Source organism: Rutilus rutilus (genome assembly GCF_951802725.1).
Source record: "Rutilus rutilus genome assembly, chromosome: 21".
Taxonomy (NCBI): domain Eukaryota; kingdom Metazoa; phylum Chordata; class Actinopteri; order Cypriniformes; family Leuciscidae; genus Rutilus; species Rutilus rutilus.
In genome coordinates this window covers 11,365,482-11,393,086 of record NC_140226.1, presented here as the reverse complement: position 1 = coordinate 11,393,086, position 27,605 = coordinate 11,365,482, and the positions used below count along the sequence as shown (strand labels likewise).

The window sequence follows — 27,605 nt, the reverse complement described above, 5'->3', positions numbered from 1 at the left end:
TTTTTAACTTTGACCGCGGCGTGCATCTAACTTTAACACTCTTGAGTGTTAATTTAACACTCATATTTTAACACTTTAACACTCTTGAGCCTGGAGCCATATAAACTCCCAGGAGAGTTAATTTAACACTGGAGTTTTTGCTGTGTACGCGTTGTGTGATTATCCCGGCAGTTAAGACATTGCACAAGATTTGTCAACACAGAAAACATTTCATCATTGGAAAAGGTTTTTTTATTATTATTTTTTTTTAAGCACAATTCACACCCAGCGGTAATTCAGGGAAAAAATATCCGAATGCTCCATGTGAAATTTCGGTCTTCCGATCTTTTACCATCGTGTCAATTCTCAATTGATTTTGATTAATATGCGCGAGGGAGCGAGAGAGAGAGCAAGACAGTTTGAAGACGCGCGCGACCGGGCCTCTCTCTCTCTGCTCGTTCTTTCCGTAATATGCGCCTACCGCAAGCGCAGCAGTCATATACATCATTCACCGATCAAATAAGGCTTTGGCGAGACAAACAATCGCTTGTGTGAGTGACAGAGACCATTATTTTTTAATTTTTATTTTTTTATTACGAAACGCAATATGTGGCGGCCGGAGTTGATTCTGTGGCGCACCGCCACGAATTAGTCTGGGAATATGTGTGGGAAACACTGAAGGTTAAGGATGGCCTTATGCAATATTTACACTGCTCTATTCCAGTATATAAATGTATATGTCTTGGCAATGAAATACAATTTTTTTTATTTCAATTAATATAGGCTTTTTTATCAGGCAGGTGCCTGTGCACTGTCAAGAGTATTCTGGGTTAAAATGGAATTACAGGTTGTTGTTGCACTGTCTCAGATTTTGTTCAGACCTTGTCTATTTATAACATTATCTCTTTTAATGTGATAAAAACACGAAATAATAATTTTGACTATGTATTGGTATGTAATTTTCGGTGGTATAAGGTGCTGGAAAAGCTTTAAAATGGACATTGAAAGTGCTTGAATTTGACCATGGAAAAGGTGTACGAACCCTGCAAATTACACTGGTTATAGCATTAGGTTAGTCCAGTGTCAGTACTTTAAGTGCCAAATTGCAGCTAATTAGTTCACTGATATTGGTTTACGACTACTGGAAAGTTCAGGTGTTTTTGACTGTTTTCTCATTCTCAGATCTGAGTGAAGCTCTGGAGGATGATGCTGACCCCACACAGTCTGCCATCAGCGCTGTGGCATCTCTTGCTGCTGCCTGGCCACAACTGTACCAAGGTCAGTCAGTGTGCCCTGAAATATGTTTGTACTGACAGTTATAATTTATAATTGCTGTAAATTCAAACATCTAGTGAACCTCCATGTTTCTTCCATTTGTCTGCACAGGCTGTAGTCTGAAGCAGTTGGATCTGGACAGCTGTACGCTCTCTGAGATTCTGAGGCTGCACATCCTGTCCTCGGGGGCAGACTGCAGCTCAACCAGTGCAAAGTTCCGCTACCAGAAACAGGGTGGGTTTGGCTCCACAGATGACCCCTGTGTGGAGCTGCGTCTGTCAAACCAGTTCCTGCTCAAAAAGCTATCCTGCACTGCTGTCTATGACCTGCTGCCTGGTGAGTGTTTATTTCCTTTCATTTTCATCCTTTGTGTTTGACTTTGTGTCTTGTCATTCAATAAACAATAATATTTCCAAACTGTAGATGTTTGTGGAAAAAATTTAAATGAGATGTTTCTGATTTTAAATTGACCTGAAATAAAAAAAAATACATAAAACAAAGAAGCCAGTATGATGTAAAATGAGTAAAAAATAAATAAATAAAGTCACCATATTCCAATTTTGCACGTGTATAACTTTGTTACAAATGTGTGTTCAGGAGAGAAACTGAAGATCCTCCATTCTCTGTGTGGGAAGCTGTTGACTTTGGTTTCCACAAGAGACTTTATAGAAGACAATGCCGACGAGCAGAGATCTGCCAAACAGGAACTGCGAGAACTTAAAGCTGAACAGCATCGCAGAGAGCGAGAGGAAGCTGCAGAGAGGTACAGCGTTACATAGACCTGCACCTACCTATCAGCACTGAAGATTTTTATGCTTAGAAATGAATAGTTGTTAGTAGTTGTTAATAGTCTCCATATTCCAGGGTTCGAAAAAGAAAGGAGGAGAAGCTGAGGGAACAGGAGCAGAAATTGAAAGAAAAACATGAAAAACTCAAAGAGGAGGCAAAAAATGGAGGCCATGTGGCAGGGTAAGCTGAACCAATAATCCATTCTCAATTCTCAATCCCTGGGTTTCGGGACACAGCTTATATTCCAGTCCACATGCTTGATTAAGCTTTCTGTTTGTTGGTTGTAGAGAAGAGATGGACACCAGCACAGAGAGTCAGGAAGGTCAAGCTGAACAACACACAGAGGATGAGGAGGAGCAACCAGCAAAATCTAAAAAAGGTACCTGCTCTTAAAATGATCAGCAGCGTATCACATCAGTTTACTTTCATAAGACACATTCTTGGTCTTGTTGTGATCAATAATCAGTTACTTGAAAGAGAAAAGATTTGGTTTTTAGATCAAATGAGCTAAAAAAAACAACAACAAAAAACATTCAATTGATGTGTGAAATGTAAAACCTAAAGAATAATGGTTGTTCATATGCTAATTCTGTAGCATATATTAATAGTGTTCCTATATTCTTTTAAATTTTCCAGTAAAGAAAACAAATGGCAGCCCAAATCAGAAACAAGTTTGTGAGGTTGAAACGAAAGACAGTCTGAGCCCAGAGGAGTTAAGGCAACAGCAGCTCAAAGAGAAAGAACTCCTGGAGCGCATTCAGAAGGCTATGGCCTGCACCTACATCCTACCTCTCGGCCGAGACCGCCTCTATCGCCGATACTGGATTTTCCCTTCTGCCGGGGCACTGTTTGTTGAGGATGACTTCTTTGGCCTAACAGAGGACATGCTAGAGCCCCGCCCCACTCCCGAAGCCAAAATGGAAGAGCTTTTCTCAGCTGAGAGCGCAGTTAAGACAGATGCCACCACTGAGGAGCTGGTGCTGGTGCAGAACACCTCACCCCCAGTTAACCGGGCCAATCAGTGGTACTTCTACAGCATGCCTGAGGAGGTGGAGCAGCTCATAGAGGCTCTGAACCCTCGTGGACACAGAGAGAGTGGCCTCAAAGAGACTCTGCTGCAGGAGAAGCAGCGCATCACTCAACTGATGGATAGCAACGCTGCTCAGCGTTACCGTCACTCAGGTACTGTGGGATTTTGGAGCCAGGTTGCTAAATAATGTTTTATTTAATTGTTTTAGGGCTGCACGATATATCGGACAGGGTTTTTCCTACATTGAAAATTTTGGGGCGGCCGCCAAAACGATTTTTTGTCCCGCCAAAGCCTTATTTGATCAGTAATTGGGTTTTGTGAGTGAAGCAGGCTACTGACGGAGTGACGGAGAGAACGATCACAGCGCCCCACCCCCGCGCGCGCACTCTCCGTCTTCAGTTCTGTCTTTGCTCTCTCCCTCGCATCAAAATCAACTGATCAGAAAGATCGGAAGACCGAATTCATGTTTCACGTGGTGCATTCGGAGAATATTTTTGCTGAATTAGCGCTGGGTGTGAATTGCAGTCAAAAAAAGTTGCCTTATCTTCTCTTACAGCTTGTGACAAGCATTCCGCACATGCAGCTGACATAACTTTAAATAAACGCAAAAAAAAAAAAATCTATCCAGTTTGAAGTGGTTTTTTAGGGGTGTGCGAAATGACGATTTTTGATCGTGGACGATTAAAATGTCTCCACGATCTGCTTTTGAAGAAATATCGTAGAATCGTGCATTAGATATATCTGTTCTGGCGCCTCCCAACATACTAAACAACGCGCCATATGTTCACATAAATGTTAACGCAGCGGAACGGGACACTGCAGTTCATAATTTGCATGTGCTTTAATGCCTTGTCGGTTAAACATTTAATTCGCGTGCTGATGCGCTGTTCTGACGTGTGCTGTGAAGCTCACATGCACTAAAAGCCTGTCTACCAGCGCCTGGATACTGGACTAAGTTATCTTTCGAGTCTTATTGTGCTTATACTGTTAAATACACACAAGGTTTATATAAACAAAGTCGGTTATGTCTAAAGTGAAAGCAAACTTGAGAAAATTGAGAGAAAATCTGCTTGTCAAATGCGTGTATATAAGACGCGTCGCGCGCAACTCAAAAGAGACAGTAGTTATAGTAAACACGCCGCCGCTTGTCCTTAAAGGGATAGTTCACTCAAAAATAATGCACTCTAATGTTGTTCCAATCCTCTATTAATTTCCTTCTAATATTTTCTAATATTTTTCTAATATTAATATTTTGAAGAATGTGGCTATCCAAACAGTAGCTGATCCCCATTGACTTTCATAGGTGAATATACTATGGAAGTCACTGGGGTTCATCAGCTGTTTGGTTACCCACAATCTTCCAAATAACTTTTATTTTCAACAGAAGAAAGAAACTTATTCGAGTTTAAAACAACTTGAGAGAGTAAATTATGATAATTTGAATTTTTAGGAGAACTATCCCTAATAAGACAACAAAATGCAAAGAGAAAATCACTCACTGCTCTTCACTGATAACTTTAGCTTTAATGAGTATCAATGTATAATTTATACAGTTAAGTCTATGTTTTGTTTTATTTTCATATTTGTTCATTTAATTACTTTCTTTTCTTTAAGAAAAAAATCACAAACTGTTTCTTTGTATTTATTTTAAATTTAACATTTATTGTCAATATTGGGCTTGCGGATCATGTGGGTACTAGAGTACTCTTTGCTGTGTGTGGATGACCATGTCGGTCAGCCACCACCGAAGACCAATTTTGACCCAGGAAAAACCCTGTCGGAGTTAGGGATGTCAATTTACACACATTCCCATGATCGATCGTCTTTTAAATTAACGATCAATTAATCATTTAATCGTTGGCCTTAAAGGGTTAGTTCACCCAAAAATGAAAATTTTGTCAGTAATTACTGAGCCTCATGTTGTTCCATCCCCGTAAGACTTTCGTTCATCTTCGGAACACAAATTAGATATTTTTGATGAAATCTGAGAGCTGGCTCACTCCATAGGCTGCTAGGTAATTGATATATCTGCCGGTCCAGAAAAGTTCAGGATGGTTCGAGGGTGAGTAAAATCATGGGGTAATTTTCATTTTTGAATGATCTAACCCCTTTAATTGTACTTTCCTTTTCAAAGTTATTCCAATCATATTTCAATCAATTCAAAACCATAATTGCGAACAGTGCGCATCTATGTCTCAGCTGGAGGAAATAATCCATTATTTATCAGCTTTAAGATATCGGCCAAATTTTCTTATCGGTTCAATAATGAGAACATTGAATGAACCATATCGTTATCAGCCAATATATGTTCATTGCCATTGGACAATGGCAATGAACATATATTGGCTGATAACGATATGGTGGCCGATATATCGTGCATCCCTACACTATGTGCCTCTATGTTCTTATTTTTAATAACAAAGATAAATCAAAATAACAACAATAAATCATTATATTTAATGTTAAAATGACATTGTCAGATTTGTGACATTACTTTTTATTTAATGCTAAAACACTGCTGTTCACTTTCAGAAGTTATAGTGATGCTTTCTTTTCCCAGAAAGAAACATATGTATGTGAAACATATATTGGCTAGTTTTTAAATATAATTTAAATAGATTTTACTAGAGATGCACTGATTGATCGGCTGGTGACCGGAATTGGCCGATTTTCACGTGACCGGCGATGACCGGCCGGTCAGTCTGACATATGCCGATTTTATGCCGGTCAAATGCACTCGGGCGCCACATGATTAACCTTTTGAGCGGTATGGTCTCGTATATGGGATTTTTATTTCTGTGCCCCTGAGGTGCCACATTTAGACTGTTCAGTGACGTCGCATAACTGCCAGATTCAAACTGTGCTTTTGCGCGTTGGCTGGCGCTGAGCCAGATTCAGACGCGTTCAGCGCTGTCATATATTACAACTAAGCAGTGTTTTCAACCTCATAATGTTTATTTTAGGTTTCAGATATTTAAATATACATAAGCACTAGGCTTGGCGCGATAGTCGGTGTTACCGGTGTTACACGGTGTTCAGTCGCAACACCGGTTGCATCACTTGCCCACCGCAGCACCGCAAAAAAAATTTTTTTTAAAGCAATTACGCAGTATCCGTATTTTCTGTCACCAGTTGACTAGCGTTGTATGATCACACTCAACCATTCAAGCGCGACAAAACAAGAGACCGCGCTGTAAGTCCTGCCTATTACACACACACGCACACACACACAAGGAAAAGACGCGCGTCAGTATCGAGTTCTCTTTTCGGCCTTGAACAAAACATAACACACACAAATTATGCCAAAATGTCCGTTTTGTCGAGTGTTCTCATAAGAGCAAATGATTTAAATAATATCATAAATGAATGTAGAGATTTGTGAGAAAATGGGACGCGTGTCAGATGGAGTGTCATTAATGTTAATCAAAAAACAAAGGTAAGAGAGTAAATTACTCACTCAGACCCGGCGCCAGGAAGATTAGTATACCGGTAGCCTAATAATCATGAATACACTCTCTTGTGTGCATGAATGAATCTTTTAACACATCTCCGGCGAACGGCTTCTTCACGCAAAATAAAAACTCTTCATAAAGCGCAGTGAAATTCATGTGGCGTTTCCTGATTGAACGAGGTTGGTCGTTAACTTCATTTTATACGTGCAATTCACACGAGCTCTAAACGAATGTGAGACTGCTGTGATTAGTCAAACTTACTTAATGAAACAAAATCAGAGGGAATAGTTTCTTTAATGTATTTTTTTCTTTTCTTTTCTTTTTTTTTTACCGGTTGGCCACACGGCTTTCATAGTTTTCAGTTAGGCTAGTGCGGAGACCAGGGCCGGGTTTCCCGATAACGATGTATCTTGGATCTTAAGAGCGTTCTCTATGTGCAAGGTTACGCTCGTCACACGCCGCAATTCCACGCGCGTTTCCCAAAAATGCACTTAACATGAATGTGCGAGAACGCATTCGTGATACTTAAGAGTCGCTGTCCATTCGCGAAGTGCTGAAATAATAACATGCGTTTTTCAAGAATAATAACGAACCCACCATTCAAACACTGTGGTTGAATTTGAAATCGCGCCCTATACACTCAAATAGGGCGTTATTGTTCTCAACATAATCTCAAGCAGTGAAAAATAGAGGACACGGACAACGCGCTGAAAGACAGGACCGAGCAGGTAATATTTAATATGAAACAAAGTCTCAACTTTCAAATTTGGTCAGTCAAACAAAAATAAAATAGGCCTACCGTTTTTTGGCTCTTTAATGTGTCGTGACAGATTGCCTCAGTTAAAGCCAAGTTCAAATCCACCGAAGTTTATCAATAACTCTTCTGACTGCTTTATCGCACAAAAATGGTGGAATTTGATTGGTCAGATCGCATGTCAATCAAACTCAATACGAATGATGAATTGACGCCATGTAAAAAAAAAAAAAAAACATCACTCTAACACCCCCCACCCCCACGATGAAACCGGTAATACCGGTGTTGTCACAAGTCGATTAACCGGTGGGAGAATATTATCACCGTCACATCTCTAATAAGCACGAGTAAAACAATACATTTGGAGTTTGTAAAATACACACTGATGTCTGTGGAAGCAGCAATAACAATCTATTCAAATATAATTTGCCGACATGTGTTATTCATCAGACAAACATAGTGGAAGTAACTATAAAGTTTACTCTATTCTTCTCAGTTCACCGGCCACTTTCTTGCATTTATTTCGGGAGAAACTGATGAATTCACGTGCTGTAAATCCGACTGACAGGACAACATTGCGGCGCCCATCTCATGTTATAGATCAAGATTATTTATAAAGGTTTTTAAACGACCAAACACACTCACTTACACGTATTTGAGAATCGGAATATCAGATAGGCTAGTTGATGACGTGGTAAGCAAGTTTGTGAATATTTTGAATAAAAAAGGAAAAGCGAAATAAAAGCGACACATCTGTCATGCAGTATTATTGTGGCTGCGGTGTATCGCGTGACGCGTCGCCATGGAAACATTAAAGTGAACGTTAGCCTTGAAAAAACTCACTCTGGGGGTGGGGGTGTCAGTTAGAATATTTTAAACTTGTGCGTGAAAGGGTTAAAGAAAAGATCGAAAATAAATATTTGTGTGTGCTGTAAAGTGGTTAGAAAAAAATGTAATCGGAATCGGCTAAAATCAGTATCGGCAGGTCAAACTCAATGAAAAATCGGAAAACGGAATCGGCCTAGAAAATTGTAATCGGTGCATCTCTAGATTTTACACATGTAAAGCATTATCGTGGAGCCCTAATTAATTTGTATTTCTTTAAATAAAGTTTGGTGCCCTGTGACTTTTTTTTAATAGTGACGTTTGATAGCATTAACAGACTGTACTATGTGATTTATATATGTAATTTATTGTGCAGATGATTCCCTGTCAGAGACCAAAGTCACTGCTGTAAAGCCAAAAGTTGTCCCGTCTTACCCACAAAGCACTGTACCTGCTGAGCGCTTCATGGAGAACCGTCTCAGAGATCTACTACTGGATATTGAGGACCGCATCTATCAGGGAACTCTGGGAGCAATTAAAGTATGTTGATTCCACAGTATGTTTTCGTTCTTATAGCCTGCTGTGGTTTAATCTGGATCTTTAATAGCAACCTGTCTGTTTCCTCCTCTTTTCACCTCTCATTCCTGGAAAGGTGATGGACAGAAACTCATGGAGAGCCGCACTGGAAAATGGGAACTATGAACTGCTAAACCCGGAGTCCAAAGAGAATGGGCTGATCAATGGAGAAGAGGAGCCGATGGAGTTGGATGAGAATCACGTCAGAGTCAAAGACAGGTTATTTTACTGGAATATCTGTTATCTGTGCATTTTTACTTCTATGTTCAGATGCTGCTGCAGAGTCTGTTTGCAAATGGGACAACTGATGGTGTCTTATGTTTAGGCTGCATGAATTGAAGGCAGAGGGTCAGAGTGTCACGTCCACTAGTGTGAGCACACCACAGCCTGTCAGTAACATTGTCCACTACTTGGCACAGGCCCTGGCACAGATAGAGCAGGGCATAGAGCGCAAGTTCCTGAAAGCTCCACTAGGTAAGATCTATTTAGCTTTGGCATCCATTGAAACTGAGGGTTTGGCATATTTATTTGAATAAGGGTGTGTTCCTGAAGATGATTGCTTTCTGAAGGGTGTGTTCCTGTATGGATGATTACTAGGGCTGCACGATTAATCGCAATTTCCATGTAATCGCACTTAAATCGAGATCGCTTATCGCGATTTTAAAATCGCAAAGGCTGCGATTATTTTTTATGCGCAGTTTGTCATTGATGTACGGCTCTGTAAACGCTGCTCCATCTGAAAGCACTGTGAGTTTGAGTCACTTATAACGTGCATTTGAAAAAAACAACACGAGTCAAATATCTTTCCAAACACGAGAATCATTTATGAACCTCGTTTTAATAACATGCAACATTTAATAACATGCATTTACTCCAAACTCACTTCATAAGGACAGTTGAGCTCCTCCTTCTGTGAGATGATGAGCTTCTGACACAGAATAAGGCAGTCGTGCATTTATAAGTCATGTTTAATCAAAGCGTTTCAATCTTCGGACTATTCAGCTACAGCGACAGGGATTTCCTGGAATGATGCGCCGTTATTGTACTTCTGCGGCGGGGCATATTTAGCGTGTTTGCGTGAGAGCGCCCTCTGGTGTTCAAATGGGGCAGTGTTTACTACCGATCAGCCGCACTCCACTGACAAGCTGCGCTTAAAATAATCGCAGCCTTTGCCAAATCGCGTGCGGTTTTATTGCGATTAATCGTGCAGCCCTAATGATTACTTTGTTTTTAGGATCATGTTTTTGTTATACATTTGAATTCATTAATCCACAGGCTCTTATTTCTGAATATGTTTTATTTTTAATCAGGTGATGAGGATGCAAAGAAAGACCAAAAGGTCAAGAAAAAGGACAAAAAGAAAGATGACGACCAGTCCAGCGAGAAAGATGGTAAGATTTATTGTAGAGGTCGACTGATAGTGAATTTGACCTATAACAATAACTAGGTTGGCCCGCGCTGGATGAAAACCGCTTAATCAACCGATGGTTTTTTAAATGGATAGTGAATAAAAACAAACAACATAAAATAGTGCTAAACTTTAATAAATAAATAAATAACACTGATCCATGAAAATGTACGATACTTTTTAATAAAAAAAATATATATATAAAAAAAATATGCCTTGGTCATTCATGTTAGTTCATAGTGCATTAACTAATGTTATAAGATATAAATTATTACATTTTAAAGTTGTTAGTAAATGTTGAAATTAACAATTTCAACAACAAAACAAACAACACTGTCGTACCTAACCGTACATTTTGTGAACCATTACACCCCTAATAAAAATAGGTGGATGGAAACATGGCTACTGTTTTAATCACTTGAGGAACTACTAATGTTAGCATCCTCTCAGCCTTGACAGCAAACATACTTCTAATGTTGCATCTAGTCATCAAATGAATTACTTAAATGAAATTAAAACATGTACTGTACTGTACTGTATACACAGTTTCATCGTCTGTTTTAAATCATTATCTGAAGTGTCCCGCTCTGTGCAGGTGTCAAAACAAACTCCACGAGGCGTTAGTGATTTCGCCTCTAGAGGCTGCTCTCGTACTGTATAATGACAGCTGACCCTTATTACTCGCTCCAGCAATCGACGCAACACTTAAAAACTGTCGCTTTTTTAGTTTGTTTGTTTTTGTTTTTACTGGAACAATTTGTCATCTGTGTTTGTTAATCAGCAAAACCAGTCAATCGGTCAACCTCTAATTTCTTGTTTACCAATTTGAGAGACTCACCAGCTGTTTGCTTAAAAATGTGTTTATCAAACTAAGAGTGTTTTTAATTTTAGCACATATTGGTTTAAATGATCAGTACTAAACCAATTTTCATCTGTGTGCTCTTAACAGATGGCAGTGAAAGTGGGCGGCAGGTAAAGACTGTGCAAGAACGCTGGCGTGAGAGTCTGTTGGCCTGCTCCAGCCTGTCACAGGTTTTCCTACATCTCTCTACACTTGAGCGCAGCGTTGTCTGGGCCAAATCCATCCTCAATGCCCGCTGTAAGGTGTGCCGTAGGAAAGGAGACGCTGAGAATATGCTTCTATGTGACGGCTGTGAGAGAGGCTATCACATCTTCTGTGTTCGGCCAAAACTGAAGGTGAGAAATATAGTTTTTGGAAGGTTTGATTTAGGCGACACCATTTTTACAGTTCTTTGTCATAAACTCTAACTTGCCATATAGTTATAAGGTGTGTGTGTGTGTGTGTGTGTGTGTGTATACATAAACACATGCAGCCAAGAACAAAATACAGATACATATCAGAAATCTATTTATAAATCTTTTTATATTTTGTGTAAGTAGAACATCTTTTAAACTTACGAGTTCTGAATAAAGTTTTGATATTCCTTTGTTCTACAGGCTGTTCCTTCTGAAGACTGGTTCTGCCCTGAGTGCCGCCCCAAACAGCGCTCTCATAGAATAAATTCCCGTCAGCGCTCCTCCATTGACTCGGAAGAAGAAATGGAGGACGAGGAGGAGTCTGAACAAGAGGAGGAAGAATCAGAAGAGGAAGAAGAAGAGTCAGAGGAAGAGTCAGAGGAGGAAGAGTTAGTGGACTTTTTTCTTTTTTTTTAAACGTATTTTTTTATTTATTTAGTAAATTTATGCAGAAAGAGACCAGAAGTGTCATGCAAGTTGTTTTCTTTTTTTCATTATTTAACAGAGTGTCCAAAAAGGATGCCATCAAACTTCCACTCCAGAGCAATAAAGGAGGTCGTTTGAACACCAAATCAAAACAAGCTGAATCGGGTCATTCCACGCCTCGCTCGCAGCAGAGCACACCCAAACAGAGCCAGTCTGCTAATAAAGGAGGCTCCAAAAACTCAGGGAAGAAATCCGTCTCGGTGTCCAATGGCAAACCCCCACCCCGGGCAGGAAGCCGCTCCAGTGCTCGTCTTAGTCTAGAGGTACTCGCCACTAATGGCACAACAGCCAAATCCAGCAACCAGTCCAGTCCTGCTGCAGAGAATACAGACTCCAGGAAGAGACCCATTACTGGTAAGGAGTGTGAGTGATTTCGCTCAAAAAGAAAAATTTTTTTTTAATGCATCACATCAATTTAGGATACAGAATGAAAGAAAAGGATGAAATAGAACAAAATAACATCTTTCTTTTTTTTACATTTTTATATTAAGCTGGGTTTAGAGAAAATAGCATTGAAACAATTACATACTTGACCTTTGAATTAGACACCTACACGTTTACATTGTTGCGGTTCTTCCCATGCTGTCAGTAACGCTCTGTTTAGTTCCTGTCTCTTATGAAGCTCCTTTTTCTGAAGAGTGCAATGTGCCCTTATTGGTCGGCTGGACTAGTGTGGTGTTATTTGTCAATAACTGTTTTGGAAATGTGACTTCACCTACCATAACCGTGAGGTTTCTACACACTGCTAACGCAACTTAAGCAGTCCTCACCCCTTTTTTTGCATATGCATAAGGCGTGAATAATTTAAATGAGGAATATTGTGACTAGGCGCGAGAGTAAGACTATTTAAATACGAATCCTGCATGATCTGCGTGTCTCTGTGTGAATGAGAGACACAACAGATGCAACATTCATTGCAGTTTCATTTACCACATACACTGAAGCACGCCGAGTTTTTCAGCCTCTGCAGTCTCACTATATGAGAACATGAATGCATTTCCAGAGCCGCTCTGAGAGTCACTGAAGGTCATCAGCATTTTACAGTTTCATTGAAAGGCAGGGTAGGTAGGTTTTTTCTAAAAAACTTTTTCCCAAATTTGTTTAAACTGTCTTTATATACCAATACATAATTAAAATGTAAGTACTCTGAAAAGGAGAGTATAAAAATTGAGTGTCTGTAGTCCTCTCAGGGCTGCAATAAACACAGCTACTTATTTCCATTCGGAACGAATGAAATGATTGGCTGGGCGACTGTCACTCTCCCTCGTTACCATGGCTACCACCCCTGCTGCTACAGGAGCTGCCCACATGCGCGCACCCGTTTGACTCGAGGAGGGGAAGAGGCACGGAACCTAGGAAGAATAACAATTATGGCAGAGAAAGAGCAGTCAAAATTCCCAGTACCTGCATATACAGTCAGCGAAGGCAAACAAGGCAAAAAAAGGAAGACAGTATTCGAAAAGGCAATGACCAAAAAGTCTTTGGATAAAGCAAGAAGTCAGACGAGTCTCAATATCGGCCAACAGTGCTTTCATCGTGGAAGCTCTTACATGCAAAACACCGTATATGTTATGAATCTTACACGAAATTCACCTTCATCACAGTGTAACTGATGGTGATTGGAAAATGTGTATCAATGCAACCTGTTTTTAGCTTTGCCATATGTTACTAGCTCGTAACCGAATCAAACACAATATATTTTAAACTTTACCAGTATCGATATGCTAGCTTGATAGTGAGTACTAACAGCCATGTTAGTTGTTTATATTCATAATGATAAAGTTAGGTATTTTATTACATGTGATTCTGACATGATTTCACTACATGCACTGCGCTCCTCTCCGCTCGGCGCTGGCAAACGCGTCCTCCAGCTGAGCAGTCGGCATCGCGCGTAAATGTGTTTTGGGGGCGTGGCTTTGGAAGGAGCCCAGAAGGGAGGGGGTGGGAGTGAATGGAAGTAAGTAGCTGTGTTTATTGCAGCCCTGAGAGGACTACAGACACTCGATTTTTATACTCTCCTTTTCAGAGTACTTACATTTTAATTATGTATTGGTATATAAAGACAGTTTAAACAAATTTGGGAAAAAGTTTTTTTTTTTAAAACCTGCCTACCCTACCTTTAAGAAAAAATATCTTTACATCATTAACACACGGAAATTTAGATATTGCAATTTAATAAAAATACTAACACTAATGATAACAATAAATTATAAAAAAAAATTGGAATAATCACACTTTTTCTTCTATGTTGTAATTTTAACAGTATAAAGCTCAGTTGTGCCGCATTGTTTGACAGTTTAATTTCATAATACATTAATTTAATTGATCTTTTATATGTCTTTATTTGATTCACATCACAGAATTTGTGGAAAACAGAACATTTCATAGAAATGATTTTTTTATTACTAAAATGGTTGTTTTTATTAATATTCATGCATCACAGACAGCGACCAAGGCAGCTCTGGCATAATGTCAATAACAATTCTACAAATGACTTCTTTGAAAGAAAATGGTTTCTTTACAGTTATTGAGGTAAACATGCCTAAATTACAGAAAAAAGGTACCGTTGGGTAACAGTTAATCTGCCACGGAGCCAGAGAAAGCAGTTATCATGTATAGGTAATGAAACCGCTTCACAGTCTTTTCAACATCAGAGTATGGTTATTTCTCTTACGAATATTCAAATGATCACAGTAGAACTGGGATAAAAGTTTATAGTTCAGATATAAACACTGATGTCTACAGTACTGATCAAAGTAGAATACTTGGCACTTCAAATAACTGTATCATTACATCGTTACACCAGTAGGTGGCGACAAGTGAGTTAATTTATTTGTCAGTGAAACATTCATTCAAGTGATTCATTCAAAAACGCTGATTAATCCAGTAATGAAACAAGTATTTATGAGTGAGTCATTAAATCAAACATTCAAACGTGTTTTTTTTTATTTTGTATTAATTAAACATTTTTAAATAGACTGCAGCAGTTAACATTTTGTCAGAACCTCTAGTAAATGGCATGCTATTTTGTTTAGTTGTCTGTTCAGAATCGTAATCTCTATTTGAAACAAAAAATTGTAATTCTCAATTTATTCAGAATCGTGCAGCTCTACTAAAGTGGTGTCTTAAATTGTTCTGGTTCATACTATCAGAATCTAATATTTTGAGTCATGCAACACACTGAGGTCTCTCCTCATCATCCAGCCGTTGTACTGGTGAATCCAAAGGCAAGATATGCCTCGTCATATTTTCTTGTCTTAAGGCTGTCTTCACTATATGCAACGTTTGTACGTGATTATAATGAGTTCTATTTGCTTTTGTCGTGTCATTCACACCATTCACGTCTGGACGTGTTTTGGTAGTTGTGACGTTTAAATTAGATCCATTGTCTGCTTTACATTTACATTTATGCACTGACAGCCCTTTCACAAATTTGTCCATGCTTAATGCAGAACCATGTATCATTCATTTATATTTTTTTTACACGTCTCCCTGCAATATTCAATTCAGATTCTTTGATCGCGTCATCTGTTATTGCATGACAACAACCGCTACAACTGATAACAGACTGCTCAAGCGGGTAGAATGAGTTATCTTGAGGTAATAAAATGTCAAATTTGGTGTTTAATTGTTTACTTGTGTGGCAAGAAGCTGCATAATAAGTGTGATAATTTCACAGTGGGGTCTTGTATCACCCTGAAGAGGTTTCTTTTGCATAATCTGCTTACTATACACTAAGCCTTATCCTTGCCGTGCCCCCAAGTTTTGGAACTACGGCACTAAAAAAAGTTAAACATGTAAAAAAAGCATAATAGGACCCTTTTAAGAGTTGTTTCATCTAAGACTTGTTCACAACTCATGTATTGTGGTTTGATGGTGTTTCTCCAGCAGAGGTCTCCCCAAAAGCCAAGATCGTCTTGGCTCCCACCACCACTTCTTCCAGCCGTCGAAGCTCAGGGAGAAACCTAGGCGTCCATGAGCTGTCAGCTTGTGAGCTGCTCACTGTGGACCTGGTCAGACATGAGGACAGCTGGCCCTTCAAGAAACTGGTGTCCAGAACTCAGGTAGTGAGCCCATCACACTTATATCCCTCTGTAATCGGGCCATAAAACCCCCATTCTTGGTTGATTTACGACCAGCGGGACTTATTTAATGACTACATTTTTTTTTTTTAGGTGCCCGATTACTATGACATAATCAAAAAACCCATCGCCTTGAGCACAATCAGGGAAAAGGTCAACAACTGTGAATACCAAACTGTTGGTAAGTTAACTTATTTTTTGTGGAAGGAAGGTTTAAATCTAAATATTTTGGTAGAGTCATGCTAGTTGTCTAAAGGGCAGTTTTTAACTATCGAGTCAAATTCACCTAGTTCAAAACCCACTTAAATTAGAATCTTTTTCTGTGAATTGTATGAATCCTGTTTAAAATACTCTATACTCAAACCCAAATAAAAGCGTAATTGCCTGTTTCATGGTAGGTTCCATGTTCTTGTGTTGGGGCATATGTACACATATTGACAACAGAAATATCTACTTGAGTAAATAGCGTGTCAACATAAGCCCCAGACTCCACTATATTAAAATGTAATAATCATATCCAAGCACAACATAAGTCACTGCTGATCGTAATTTTGAATTGTGTTTTTAATCTTACAGCGGAGTATATAGAGGATGTGGAGCTCATGTTTTCCAACTGTCTGGAGTACAACCCACGCACCACCAATGAAGCAAAAGCCGGTCAACGGCTCCAGGCCTTCTTCCATTCTGAGCTTCAGAGACTCGGCCTGGCTGACCGCATGACCCCTCCACAGAAACGGCCACGGATGTAAACAAAACCCCGTCTTCCACACAAACACACCGACTGGCCAAGACCGAAAGTCCGTTCATAATCTGCTGTCTAATTATGTAGTTCTGTGGCATTTGTGGAATGTTCATAAACATTCCAGGATGGTTTGACTCAATAAAAATTCTACCTAGCCCTTGTACACAAGAAAATGTATTTGCAGAAGTGCAGCGTGCAAACAAAAAGGATATCAAGCGGCATTTATCTTCACAGCTAGTGACAGGAGTACAAATCGGCCTTTAATCCTATGGAGCAAAGTGGAGAAACGGCTGTGAAGAAAAAAAATATTTGCACTGTTTTCTGATAAGTTTTTTGCGTTCACATTAACTCAGGACAAAATGCATTGTGTATTTTTGTCTGTAATTTCAAAATGGTGCATTTTGTTTTTTGTACATCAACTGCATTTGTAGACTACTATTTTGTATAGCTTTTTACAGACCAGAGTCTCTGTTGTGACTATAAATTAAGTCAAAGGAAAAAGTAGAATTTCTGTTCTGTAGTTAAATAGTTGTAAAGATAAACTCAGTTATTTTGGTGTGGTCCCTATAGCTTGCATAAACACTACTTAGGAACCAGACAAACTTTTTGTTGTTTTCCTTTTCAGTTTTTGGTTATTTATTTAGATTTGGGTATAATTTGCTTGCTTTATTTATAAGATTGTCATAGTTTTTTTTTTTTTTTTTTTTTTTTTTCCAGAAAGCTTGATGAATCAGTTTTCCCCTCATGGTTCTTAAGATTCATTTTACCTGCTGTGTAATTCTTTTTTCTGTATGTAAAATAAATTGTTAATATTTTGGCTTGACCACTTGTTTTCATCACTGATTTCCATTTTTGCACAAACTTGTGAAAGTTTCTGTTCAGCAGAAGCCTCAGTTAGGTGCACTTTCAATGAAGATTGTCCAGTATAACTTTTAATTTGCTTTAGGTTCTTTTAAAGTTTTTACAACAGACCATCAGTTAATGTGCCTCCAACTAGTTTACAGTCACTGAAAACCTGACAGTAATAGAGGTAATTTAGTCATGAAAAGACCTCTAGTGAATACTGACTTTTCGAATTATTCTGGTCTATAATGTCATTGATAGATTTAGCTCTTGTGTAGAGTAAAACTTCTGACTATTATGTAACGTTTATGATTTAAAAGTTGAAACAATTTGCATTATATTTTGATTAGGCTATATTTAAGTGACTGCTGTAAATCACATTTATGATATCTCTTGCCAACTGTCCCAAAGACAGTGAATGACAGTGCATATGCTCCAGCAGTCCTTCACTGCGGCTGTGCAGTGATGTCTGTCTCTCTTTCTTTCTCTCTCTCTCTCTCTCTCTCTCTCTCTCTCACACACACACACACACACACACTCACACTGTCTCGGCTGTTCACATTCACAGATAGAAGTACCAAGAAAATAATCGTTCATTGATTCATCGCATCGGACAGCATGGTAAGGACAGTTTTTTTTTTTACTCACACGTAGTCAATTCTTAATTCATAACAGATGTTATAATGTTATTTTGAAACTCTTTCTGTCAAACTTTTGACCAGCAACTGTCACGTTTTCATCTCTGGCAGGATCTGTATTGCGGCGCTGTGGCGCTCTAGCGGATCCGTCAATGCATGCGCTCCGGCTGAAAAATATGCTGCTTTATTTGGCTCCAAGTTTATTTTGTGGTTTCTTAAATCAGTTTTAATTATCTATAAATCTATATATCAGGCCTATAGCCAGAGGCAGCCATTTTAAGCTAATTTTAGCCGGTGCTTTAATCACTCTCAGCGCATGCCTCTCCAACTTTTACTCACGGACGCTGGAGAAATAAATGACCGGGACTATACTGATGGACACAAACGCGTATAATCAGATTTGAATGAACTGTTTCATGCCATGAGACGACTATTATGTGTCTTTACAATTGAATTAGGCTACTTACTTATGATTCAATAGGATTTAGTGGCCATAGTGTGTGTGTGTGTGTGTGTGTGTGTGTGAGAGAGAGGGAGAGAGAAAGTCGGACGTCTACACCAGCTGCTCAGAGTGCGTCTCTGCGCATGCGCCACTAGTACTTTAGATACTAGTATATTACAATAGTTGATGGTACTTATTTATTAAATATCCAATAGATACAAAAAAATAAATAGTTACTAGTAAATGTGGAATAGGAACTAGTAAGGAGCTACTTGATATCTGATTGACATAACTCTTTAGCACTTAACCGCTTAAAAAATTGACATAACTAGCAAGTTATGCTATGTTTTACAGTAAAATATGAAACATACTTAAATCAAGATACATTTGCTTGAGAAATAAGACTCAAATAAAGAAAGAAAACTCACTTCATTTTGGTAATTGTTTCAGAAAATAAGACTTAACATCTTAAGTAATTTTGAATATGCTGATTTAAGAATGTTTTAGATATTTGTACTAAAAAACAAGACAAATACTGAGAAATACTCATTGCAGTGCGATTAGAATAGTTAACAGTAACCGAAGAATAAGTAGTACAAGTAGGCTATCTAAGTTCTGATAATTAGTAATCAGCATTGCTTACGAATATCTTGTTTTAAAATATTTAATAGTCCTCTAATAATATCTAATAAGTACTATATTCAATAATTACCATTAAAACTAGATACTAGTCAGTATAAGAATAGTTGCTAGCAGATAAAAATACATGGTAATAAGTTAGTTTCCAGTACGTTTTAAAGAATAAATCTTAAAACGGCATGTGGGTAGTGTTGAGAGAAGAAGTTCATAAACGTCAAGCAATGGTTTGTTCGACTGGATTAATGCACCGAGTTTCAACCTTCCGAGGGCCTCGTTTGTTCTGAGCGTGAAGTATCATTGATCATGAATCCAAATGTCTTTAAAAAGTCCCAGGAGGAGCTCTCATAGTTGTATCGTGGCCCAGGCACCCCACTATGACTTGGCCTTCCAGTCCATTTTGGAACGGGAGTGAGAGATTTGAACTGTGGTGAGAGACCAGCTGGCTATGCGCAGCACGTACGTGAGTCAGGGTTTGTGAGCAGCGCTGGATCAGTCAATGCCAAATCTGACGCCTTGTTACTTCTAATATTGCCCGGTAGTTATTTTTTACTATGGATATGTATGTGATTCTGCTTCTGACATCCAAGTATGGATCTACAGACTTGTATAATTGCTGTTTTCATCTCAATCAACTGTTTTCATCCCAGTCTCTTCCTCATCACAGGCCTCTGGTGTCACAGTCAATGATGAAGTGCTCAAAGTCTTCAATGACATGAAAGTGCGGAAGTCCTCGGGCTCAGACGAGGTGAAAAAGCGCAAAAAGGCAGTGCTGTTCTGCCTCAGCGACGACAAGAAGAAGATCATCGTAGAGGAGGGCAAGCAGATCTTAGTGGGAGACATTGGAGAATCTGTCGACGACCCCTACGCCTGCTTCGTCAAGCTCCTACCTCTTAATGACTGCAGATACGGCTTATACGATGCCACTTATGAAACTAAAGAGTCTAAGAAAGAAGACTTGGTATTTATATTTTGGTACGTAGTCTGTCTGGAAACAAGGTTGTTATAGTTTAGGAAAATTATTCAGATTTCAGATTTATTTTGTATATATTTATGCATTTATCTATTTATTCACATATTTATTTATGCATGTTTTAATTTAGTTCATTTTGAATTTTTAGAAAGTGTTAGAATTTTTTTATTTAAAATTTTTGAATTTAGATTTTATTAAAATCTCTTATACCTTGCTTGAACAACAAGCGAACTGCGATAGGTTATTTTGTGTCATTTTTATATGTGAATTTTATTTTAAAAATGTTGATAGAATACACTGAAGTAAAACAGACCATCCAACATTGATTGACATTAATTTACTTCTGTTAAAAATATCAAACTTGCTGTTTGTTTCTAACGAACTCTGCAATACGTTATTAAAAGTTCTTACACTAAGTAAATTCATTTCTATTTTTTTGTTTGCATTCATATTGAACATTGTTATTTTGACTTTAGGGCCCCTGAAGGTGCGCCGTTAAAAAGCAAGATGATATATGCTAGCTCAAAAGATGCCATTAAGAAGAAGTTTACAGGTGAGTACTGTCATATTCAATAATAATGCATCTTTACAAAACAGATCCTGGTTGGCAATACAGTCTTCCAGGAAAAGCGCAATATAGTAACAGCCATCCATATATCATTTTTATCAAGCTTGTATATTTAAGTTCAATAATGCAAATTACCTATTAATTGTCATTTAAGTGAAATTACTGAACTTAAATATACAAGCTTTATAAAAATGATCATTCTAGAAGAAAATTTCAGATGGCACTTAGAGGCTTTTGCATCTGAACTCTTCATATATATATATATATACTGTATATATGAACACACACACACATAGATGCCTCATTATTGTCTGTTTCTATGGGCTGCCATACAGTCAAATCCAGTCTGTGACCACTCGAGAACTAGTTGACTGTGTATCTGCAACCTAGTTATTTAGATGTTTGAATATGATATAATAATAGACATTAGCAGGTTATTTGGTTACACTTTATTTTAAGGTGTCAAGTGTTACAGTGTAATTATACATTTAAGTACTGAGTAATAATAATTAACGACTTGTAATTACTATAAGGTTAAGATTACGGTTAGGGTGTGGTTTAGAGTTAGTTGCATGCAATTATGCACAATTTATAGTAATTACTACAGCGACAAAGACACTGTAAAATGACTGCATCTGAAATCGCATACTTGGCTCCTGCAAGCAACCATTGGCTGCATCGGCATACTTCCCTACTATATAGTAGACGAAAAACAGTACGTGACGAAAGAAGCATGTCTGAATTCACTGTACTCATAAAAAAAGTAGTTAAAATGTATCCGGATGACCTACTTCTTCTGAAGTGTGCATAAGATGAGCACTTTACTATCCCATGAGGCCACGGGAGAGGATTTGTGAATGGCTGGTAGGTGTCATGATAATGTACACACTCATACTATATAGAACATACTTTTTTAGCGGTCGTGAAGTATTACTTATTCAAAATTAGTACCTACTCAAGAGAGTATGCGATTTTGAAGCCATTGTCTAATTGGTGTATATCACTGAAATATTACCACTACTATTAAACAAAATTCTGCTGTATATATATAAACTTTTAGCCATGACTTTCTTTGCCAGTTTACCACCCATAGACTAAGAAGTAAGTCATTTGTAGCTTGATTTCGAAAGCTACAAACACTGAGCAACAGCGTTGGAGAATCCCGACCAGCTGGACACAACAACACTGGCTCAAACATGTTATGCAAGTAATTGCATTTTGATGAAAGATTATGAAGACAAACTTTTTTTCTTTTCTTTTTTTTTTGCACAGAAGTTCATATTCAAATAAAAACACCACAGTGGGAAAATAACTGAGAGTCATTTCTAAAATGAAAAATGTTTTTTGAAATCTTACGCAATCGTGCCTCTTTTTTCAGGTATCAAACACGAATGGCAGGTCAATGGTTTAGATGACATTCAGGACCGCTCAACCCTGGCGGAGAAGTTGGGAGGAAGTGTGGTCGTATCGCTGGAGGGGAGACCGTTGTAAACCCAACAGCCATGTGCCATCTGGATTCCACACGCTTTCATCTTAGCAGCTGTCTCTATCATTTGATCCTGAAGGAATAGCCCTAGTTTGTCTTTCTTTTCTTTTTTATTTTCTTTTTTTCACATTAAGGAGATCTCATTAACATATGCAAAAAAAAAAAGAAAAACTCTACCAGCTGAATGCCAGCTTAATTTTGCAGTTCGTATTAGTTTTTGTATGTCCCCAAAGAACGTTCTGTCTCCCTCTGCGTGTTTTGCCAAACGACAGTAGAAAGCTCGGATGTTCACGTAGATTAACCAGCACAAACTTCTAGTATCTTCAGAGATATTCTATTACGCCGTCAGAGAACTATATGAGAATGCTGTAGGTTAATGCCTCGCAGCAATGCATTAACAAGTGACAAGCACTTTACAAGCCTGAAGCTGTTTATTTCAACTCTTCTACCTAATCTGGCTTATTTGACACGGCAAACACCTCAAGTTTATGCAGATAAACAAAGCACTTTTCGTTTTTACACTACCAGTTGAAGGAGGACTTTCTGTCTGGAGTTTCTGTGTCTGTCAACCCGGAATTGAAGTTACCACAGTTTTCATTCCTGTTACGCATATGGACATTAACAGATGGGGCTTGAGCTGTTCCATTGCAGCCTTTGATTCAAATGCACCACAGAACGTGAAGGCCGAGATGCTTGCAATGTTTTTTTTTTTTTAACACTACATGAAAGTACAATATTATCTGTAATGATGGCATTATTTGCAGCCTGAAGTGAAACATTGTTTTTGAGATCGAGGAAGGTGCCACTTTGAAATAAAATCTTGTGGCGGAATTCTTGGATGGATTTCTTGGCTCAATTAAACGGTCTGATTTCATTAGTGTCACCTCAATAACCTGTGCTATGTTTGACCTGTGTGTGTTGTTTAATGAAAAAAATTTTTTTTTTCATTGAGTTGTTTAATGAAATTTTTTTTTTCTTCTGCATTATTTTATTAATTCATATTTATTAACAATTTTTAAAATTATGAAAGTCAAGGATAACCTGTAAAGATTTTTAAGCAAAGACGATCGTTCTGTCTATTCATCCATCCATCTATCTATCTTTTGTTCTATCTCCATCTAACTTATTCTATCACTGTATCTGAGTATTGTTATATCTGTTGTTCTGTTCATCGTTCCATCCATCCATCCATCCTCTATCGGTCATTCTATCTATCCATCCATCCATCCTCTATCGGTCGATCTGTCCATTTGTCCATCCATTGTTTGTTTAATCTCCATCCATCCATCCATCCATCCATCCATCCATCCATCCATCCATCCATCCATCTATCTATCTATCTATCTATCTATCTATCTATCTATCTATCTATCTATCTATCTATCTATCTATCTATCTATCTATCTATCTATCTATCTATCTATCTTTAGAACTATTGTTCTATCTATTGTTTTGTCTATCATTCCATCCATCCGTTCTATCTCCATCTATCTATTCTAACATTCTATCCATCTATTGTTCTATCCATTTATCTACCTACCTATCTATCTATCTATCTATCTATCTATCTATCTATCTATCTATCTATCTATCTATCCATCTATCGTTCTATCTATTGTTCTGTCTATCGTTCCATCATCCATCCATCCGTTCTATCTCCATCTATCTATTCTAACATTCTATCCATCTATTGTTCTAGCCATCCATCGTTCTGTCTGTCTGTCTATCGATCATTCGTTCATTCTTTCTATCTCCATTTATTCGATCATTCTAACTATTATATCGTTCCATCCATCCATCAATTGATCATTCCATCCATCTATCAATTGATTGTTCCATCCATCCATCCATCCATCCATCCATCCATCCATCCATCCATCCATCCATCCATCCATCCATCCATCCATCCATCCATCCATCCATCCCTTAATGCTGTATAGATATAGAAGTATTGAAAGTACATAAGGCCAATACAAACATAAAGACTTTTTAAATATGCTTTAAGCAATCTTTCCTTTTCTAGTGGTTGATTTTTTTTTAGGTTAGGTATTTGGTTAGGTTTGAATTGTTTCGGGGCATTCTGATTCTTGTATACTAAGCTAGTAAAGCGTTGAACGCACTAGGAGAAAATCATATATTTATATTTGGGGCAGCCCCATGCCTTAAAGCATTTAATAAAGTTTAAATGAACAGCTCAACCACCTACTTCTCACAGGCCAAGCGGTTTCTATGAGCGTGGTCTTGCAGTAGATCTGGGCTTGAGGCCAGTGGCTGCTTTTCCCTTTGGAGAATTTGATCCGCAGGCAGGGAGCAATCCTCTGCTGCTCAGCGCTATTTATGGCCAGCGTGCTTTTGTGTCTTGTCATCGTTGTCCACAAATGGCAAAACTGAACATGCTTCCAAAGAGCTACAAAAGGGATACTGGTGGACAGACAGGCTGGCCAGCGGTTATAAAGAGTGTTTCTCACTCTTGAATGAAGTAGCTCAAATGAAAGGAGGGTCTCTGTTTCAGTGAAAAACTGCTCTCGAATATCACACGATAAAAAAACAACAATGTTAGACTGTCACAAATCTAATCCATGAAAACCCCATTGTATAAAAGCTTTCAGGAAAGTACTGGCCTTCATCTGTGCTGTTTATTATAGTTCAGTTATGCACACATGTCCACATTGATGTCTTCTCTGGGAACTTTCTAGTAATGGTTATGAAACTAGTTCTCAGTGCATGTAGGCTCATATTGCGGGGGTGCAGACCTGGACATATAAACTCATACTGGTTTTTCAATGGCCAATGACAATATCTAGAGAGAAGAAAGACTGACGGCTGAAATGCCAATTATCACATTTCAATGATAGCAAATGTGATGTACACAAAATAAACACTTATTTTACAAAATATGTATTAAATTAGCCTAGATATATTATAGTCTTTATGTATGTTTATTATTTTGGAACTGACACACAGGTTATCAATGCAACAGTCCCAAATGTCCGCCAGTTAATAGGCCTGGCTGAAATATTGATCGGTTTCAGAAAATAGTTTTCGATTAATAAACTCTTGCACAAACATCTCTTAAGCTACACTATCGTTGAAAAGAAAAGGTTTTTTATGGGTTTACACCACAACTGTGTTTTGGGGAGCTGAAAACGATACAGTTATCGTTTCCATGTAAACTACAAAAACGTGAATTTGTGAAAACGGTGATGTCATGCGCGTATCGTGTTCAGTATAGTGTTTCTTTACAATGTGACATCGCCATCTACTGGCCTGGGAGCAGAATACAGCGTTTTTTGTTGTTTTCGCAGATCCGCGTGAATGGGGATTGCTTTGATAACGCTGTTGCCTGTATGCGAAAAACGCAAAGGAAAAACGTTTTTAGTACATTGCTGTCATGTAAACATACCCTAAACAGAAACAGAAACCGAAACTGAATGTTACAGGTGTATTTAGATATATCACAAGGTGATCAATAAAATGTTGTCCTAAACCTAACCCTACCCATAACTTATCAATGAATTTAGAGGGAATTGATTGGTGAATACTTATGTAAAGCACTAAACCAAGCCTAAACTTGACATAAACTGTAAACTTGTCCCTCAAAACTGATTGGTTGATTGGAATGTTGTTCCAGGATCAACAAAGATGTTGATCCAGGAACATGTTGTGGTGAAATCACGTTTACCAGTTAATTTGTAAAAAAATTAAAAAATAAAAAGATATACTAAAATTAGAATTAAAACAAAACTTGACAAGGATGCATATCCAGATCTCTACCCTCAATTAAGACACCATGTAGACAGCAAGAAAGTCACACGTTTATTTAACTGCCATCTCAAAAGATGCATCTATTTTGGGCCCACGTAGCCAACTTATATCAGAGGTTTTATATGTCCACCGCTGTACGAAACAAAGTGCCTTTCATGTAAGCCCTGAATCTCTGTGTCTGGACAAGTGAGCTGAAAATAAACAAATGACCTCTCCTTGCTATCCAGTAGATTCTGTGCTCTGAAAGGGTGTGCGCACTGAGTATTGATAGCTTGCTGCTGCAAAGCATGTGAGAATGTGCAACATGCTGTTAAAAACATTTCACAAATACTGTCAACTGGATTGGCTGTTCCTTCTGGTTTAAACAGAATGTCAGTGAGTTTAAGGGATGGAGGAATTTGGGCAGAGAGGAGGTGCAATCTTGAGTTATTAGAATGTTGTTTCTCAGAATAAAGAGGAACAAGACATTGACCTTCAGGTTTGCAGTGTTTCCGAGGCTTTATGCATATGTCATGATTTACTCTAACAGTTGCTGAAATTCATCGATAAACATTTTATCATTTTGAACAGTTTGATCAGTTGTTTTGCAATATATTTGTTATGTGTATTGCAGTGCAAGATGACCTGTCAAGAGGGCATATCAATGTTATTGCATGTTGCAGGGTCACACGATTTCACTTCAGGACAAAGTTACTCAATATGTTATTATGAATGCTCACGTCTGTGATGTTGATGCATGCATATCATTTCTCAATATGGTTTGATTTCATGAGCTTGTGTTTTGTTGTTTCAACGTCCCATTAACAAAAAAGAGAAATATATAGCCTACACTTAATATACAGTAGTCAACATTTGAAATGGATCAAAAACTTTCATCAAAGTTATACATGAATTTTGAACAATACCCGTCCTTGATCCACTTCAAATGTTGACAACTGTATTGTTAACACTTAACACTTGTCCATGTTGTTTTGACATTAATATTACGCAGCAGCAAAACAGCTTAAAAACAAGAACCATTTTGTACGTGGTCAGATACAATTCAATAAATAAGCATAAATTACAAATTTGTTCCCATGCCACTTGAATGCACCAAAGTTGAGCAATTAATTTGAGGTTATCAGATTTTATACCTTATATAATGACACGTATTTGGTGTACAGAAATCATTATTTACTGTTTTATGATGGTTAGTTCTCTGGAGGTCCAAGATTGACGCTTGATCATTGGTTGATCATTAGGCCTAGGCTACCTAGTTCTTTCAGAAACCACAAACTATAACACGGACCAAAGCGGTGAGCAAAAGTCAGATAATTATTGTATTATCTGTAATTTTGTGATAAATAATAATTCTGTGAAGATTCAGTTCGGCTGCATTCGATCAAACTCATGATAAAACTCACTGACCCGCACTGATCTATTAGTGGGGTGTTTCAGTAATATCGGAGTCAGTCACAGCATCACACTCCGCCATCAGGTGAAGATAAGCAGTGTTCCTTTCCATGGTTAAAGTCAGTTTGTCGCCCTCTATTGGTGAGTTATCACATAAACGCACATGTAGCCTAAATAAATCAGTGAGAATTGTAGCAGTGACCCATA

General features: G+C 38.1%; 2 protein-coding genes across 9 annotated transcripts in view; both read left to right on the top strand.

Annotated features, from left to right (window-relative positions):
- Positions 1-17,478, top strand: part of baz1a (bromodomain adjacent to zinc finger domain, 1A) — a 30,648-nt gene extending 13,170 nt beyond the window's left edge. For 4 of the 8 annotated variants that reach the window (XM_084393932.1, XM_084393929.1, XM_084393934.1 and 1 more), the window contains exons 13-28: positions 1,162-1,257; positions 1,366-1,590; positions 1,852-2,017; positions 2,119-2,223; positions 2,331-2,422; positions 2,680-3,225; positions 8,481-8,644; positions 8,757-8,899; positions 9,006-9,154; positions 9,991-10,071; positions 11,038-11,285; positions 11,547-11,734; positions 11,851-12,185; positions 15,720-15,895; positions 16,007-16,094; positions 16,490-17,478. In XM_084393932.1, coding sequence (XP_084250058.1) covers positions 1,162-1,257; positions 1,366-1,590; positions 1,852-2,017; positions 2,119-2,223; positions 2,331-2,422; positions 2,680-3,225; positions 8,481-8,644; positions 8,757-8,899; positions 9,006-9,154; positions 9,991-10,071; positions 11,038-11,285; positions 11,547-11,734; positions 11,851-12,185; positions 15,720-15,895; positions 16,007-16,094; positions 16,490-16,662 — 2,975 coding nt within the window. In that variant the 3' untranslated portion in view covers positions 16,663-17,478. The remainder of the gene's footprint in view (positions 1-1,161; positions 1,258-1,365; positions 1,591-1,851; positions 2,018-2,118; positions 2,224-2,330; positions 2,423-2,679; positions 3,226-8,480; positions 8,645-8,756; positions 8,900-9,005; positions 9,155-9,990; positions 10,072-11,037; positions 11,286-11,546; positions 11,735-11,850; positions 12,186-15,719; positions 15,896-16,006; positions 16,095-16,489) is intronic. The other 4 variants (XM_084393933.1, XM_084393930.1, XM_084393936.1 and 1 more) reach the window with 2 other exon arrangements.
- Positions 17,479-17,907: 429 nt separating this feature from the next.
- cfl2 (cofilin 2 (muscle)) lies at positions 17,908-23,072 on the top strand. Its single transcript, XM_084393639.1, has 4 exons — positions 17,908-18,119; positions 19,882-20,189; positions 20,664-20,740; positions 22,134-23,072. Exons 1-4 carry the CDS (start codon positions 18,117-18,119, stop codon positions 22,244-22,246), a joined length of 501 nt encoding a protein of 166 aa, XP_084249765.1. The 5' UTR covers positions 17,908-18,116; the 3' UTR covers positions 22,247-23,072.
- The last annotated feature ends 4,533 nt before the right edge of the window (positions 23,073-27,605 follow it).

Coding starts and splice junctions, on each gene's coding strand:
- cfl2 (XM_084393639.1), top strand. Junction 20,190..20,663: donor GACTTGGTATTTATATTTTG/GTACGTAGTCTG, acceptor TTTTGACTTTAG/GGCCCCTGAAGGTGCGCCGT. Junction 20,741..22,133: donor CATTAAGAAGAAGTTTACAG/GTGAGTACTGTC, acceptor CTCTTTTTTCAG/GTATCAAACACGAATGGCAG.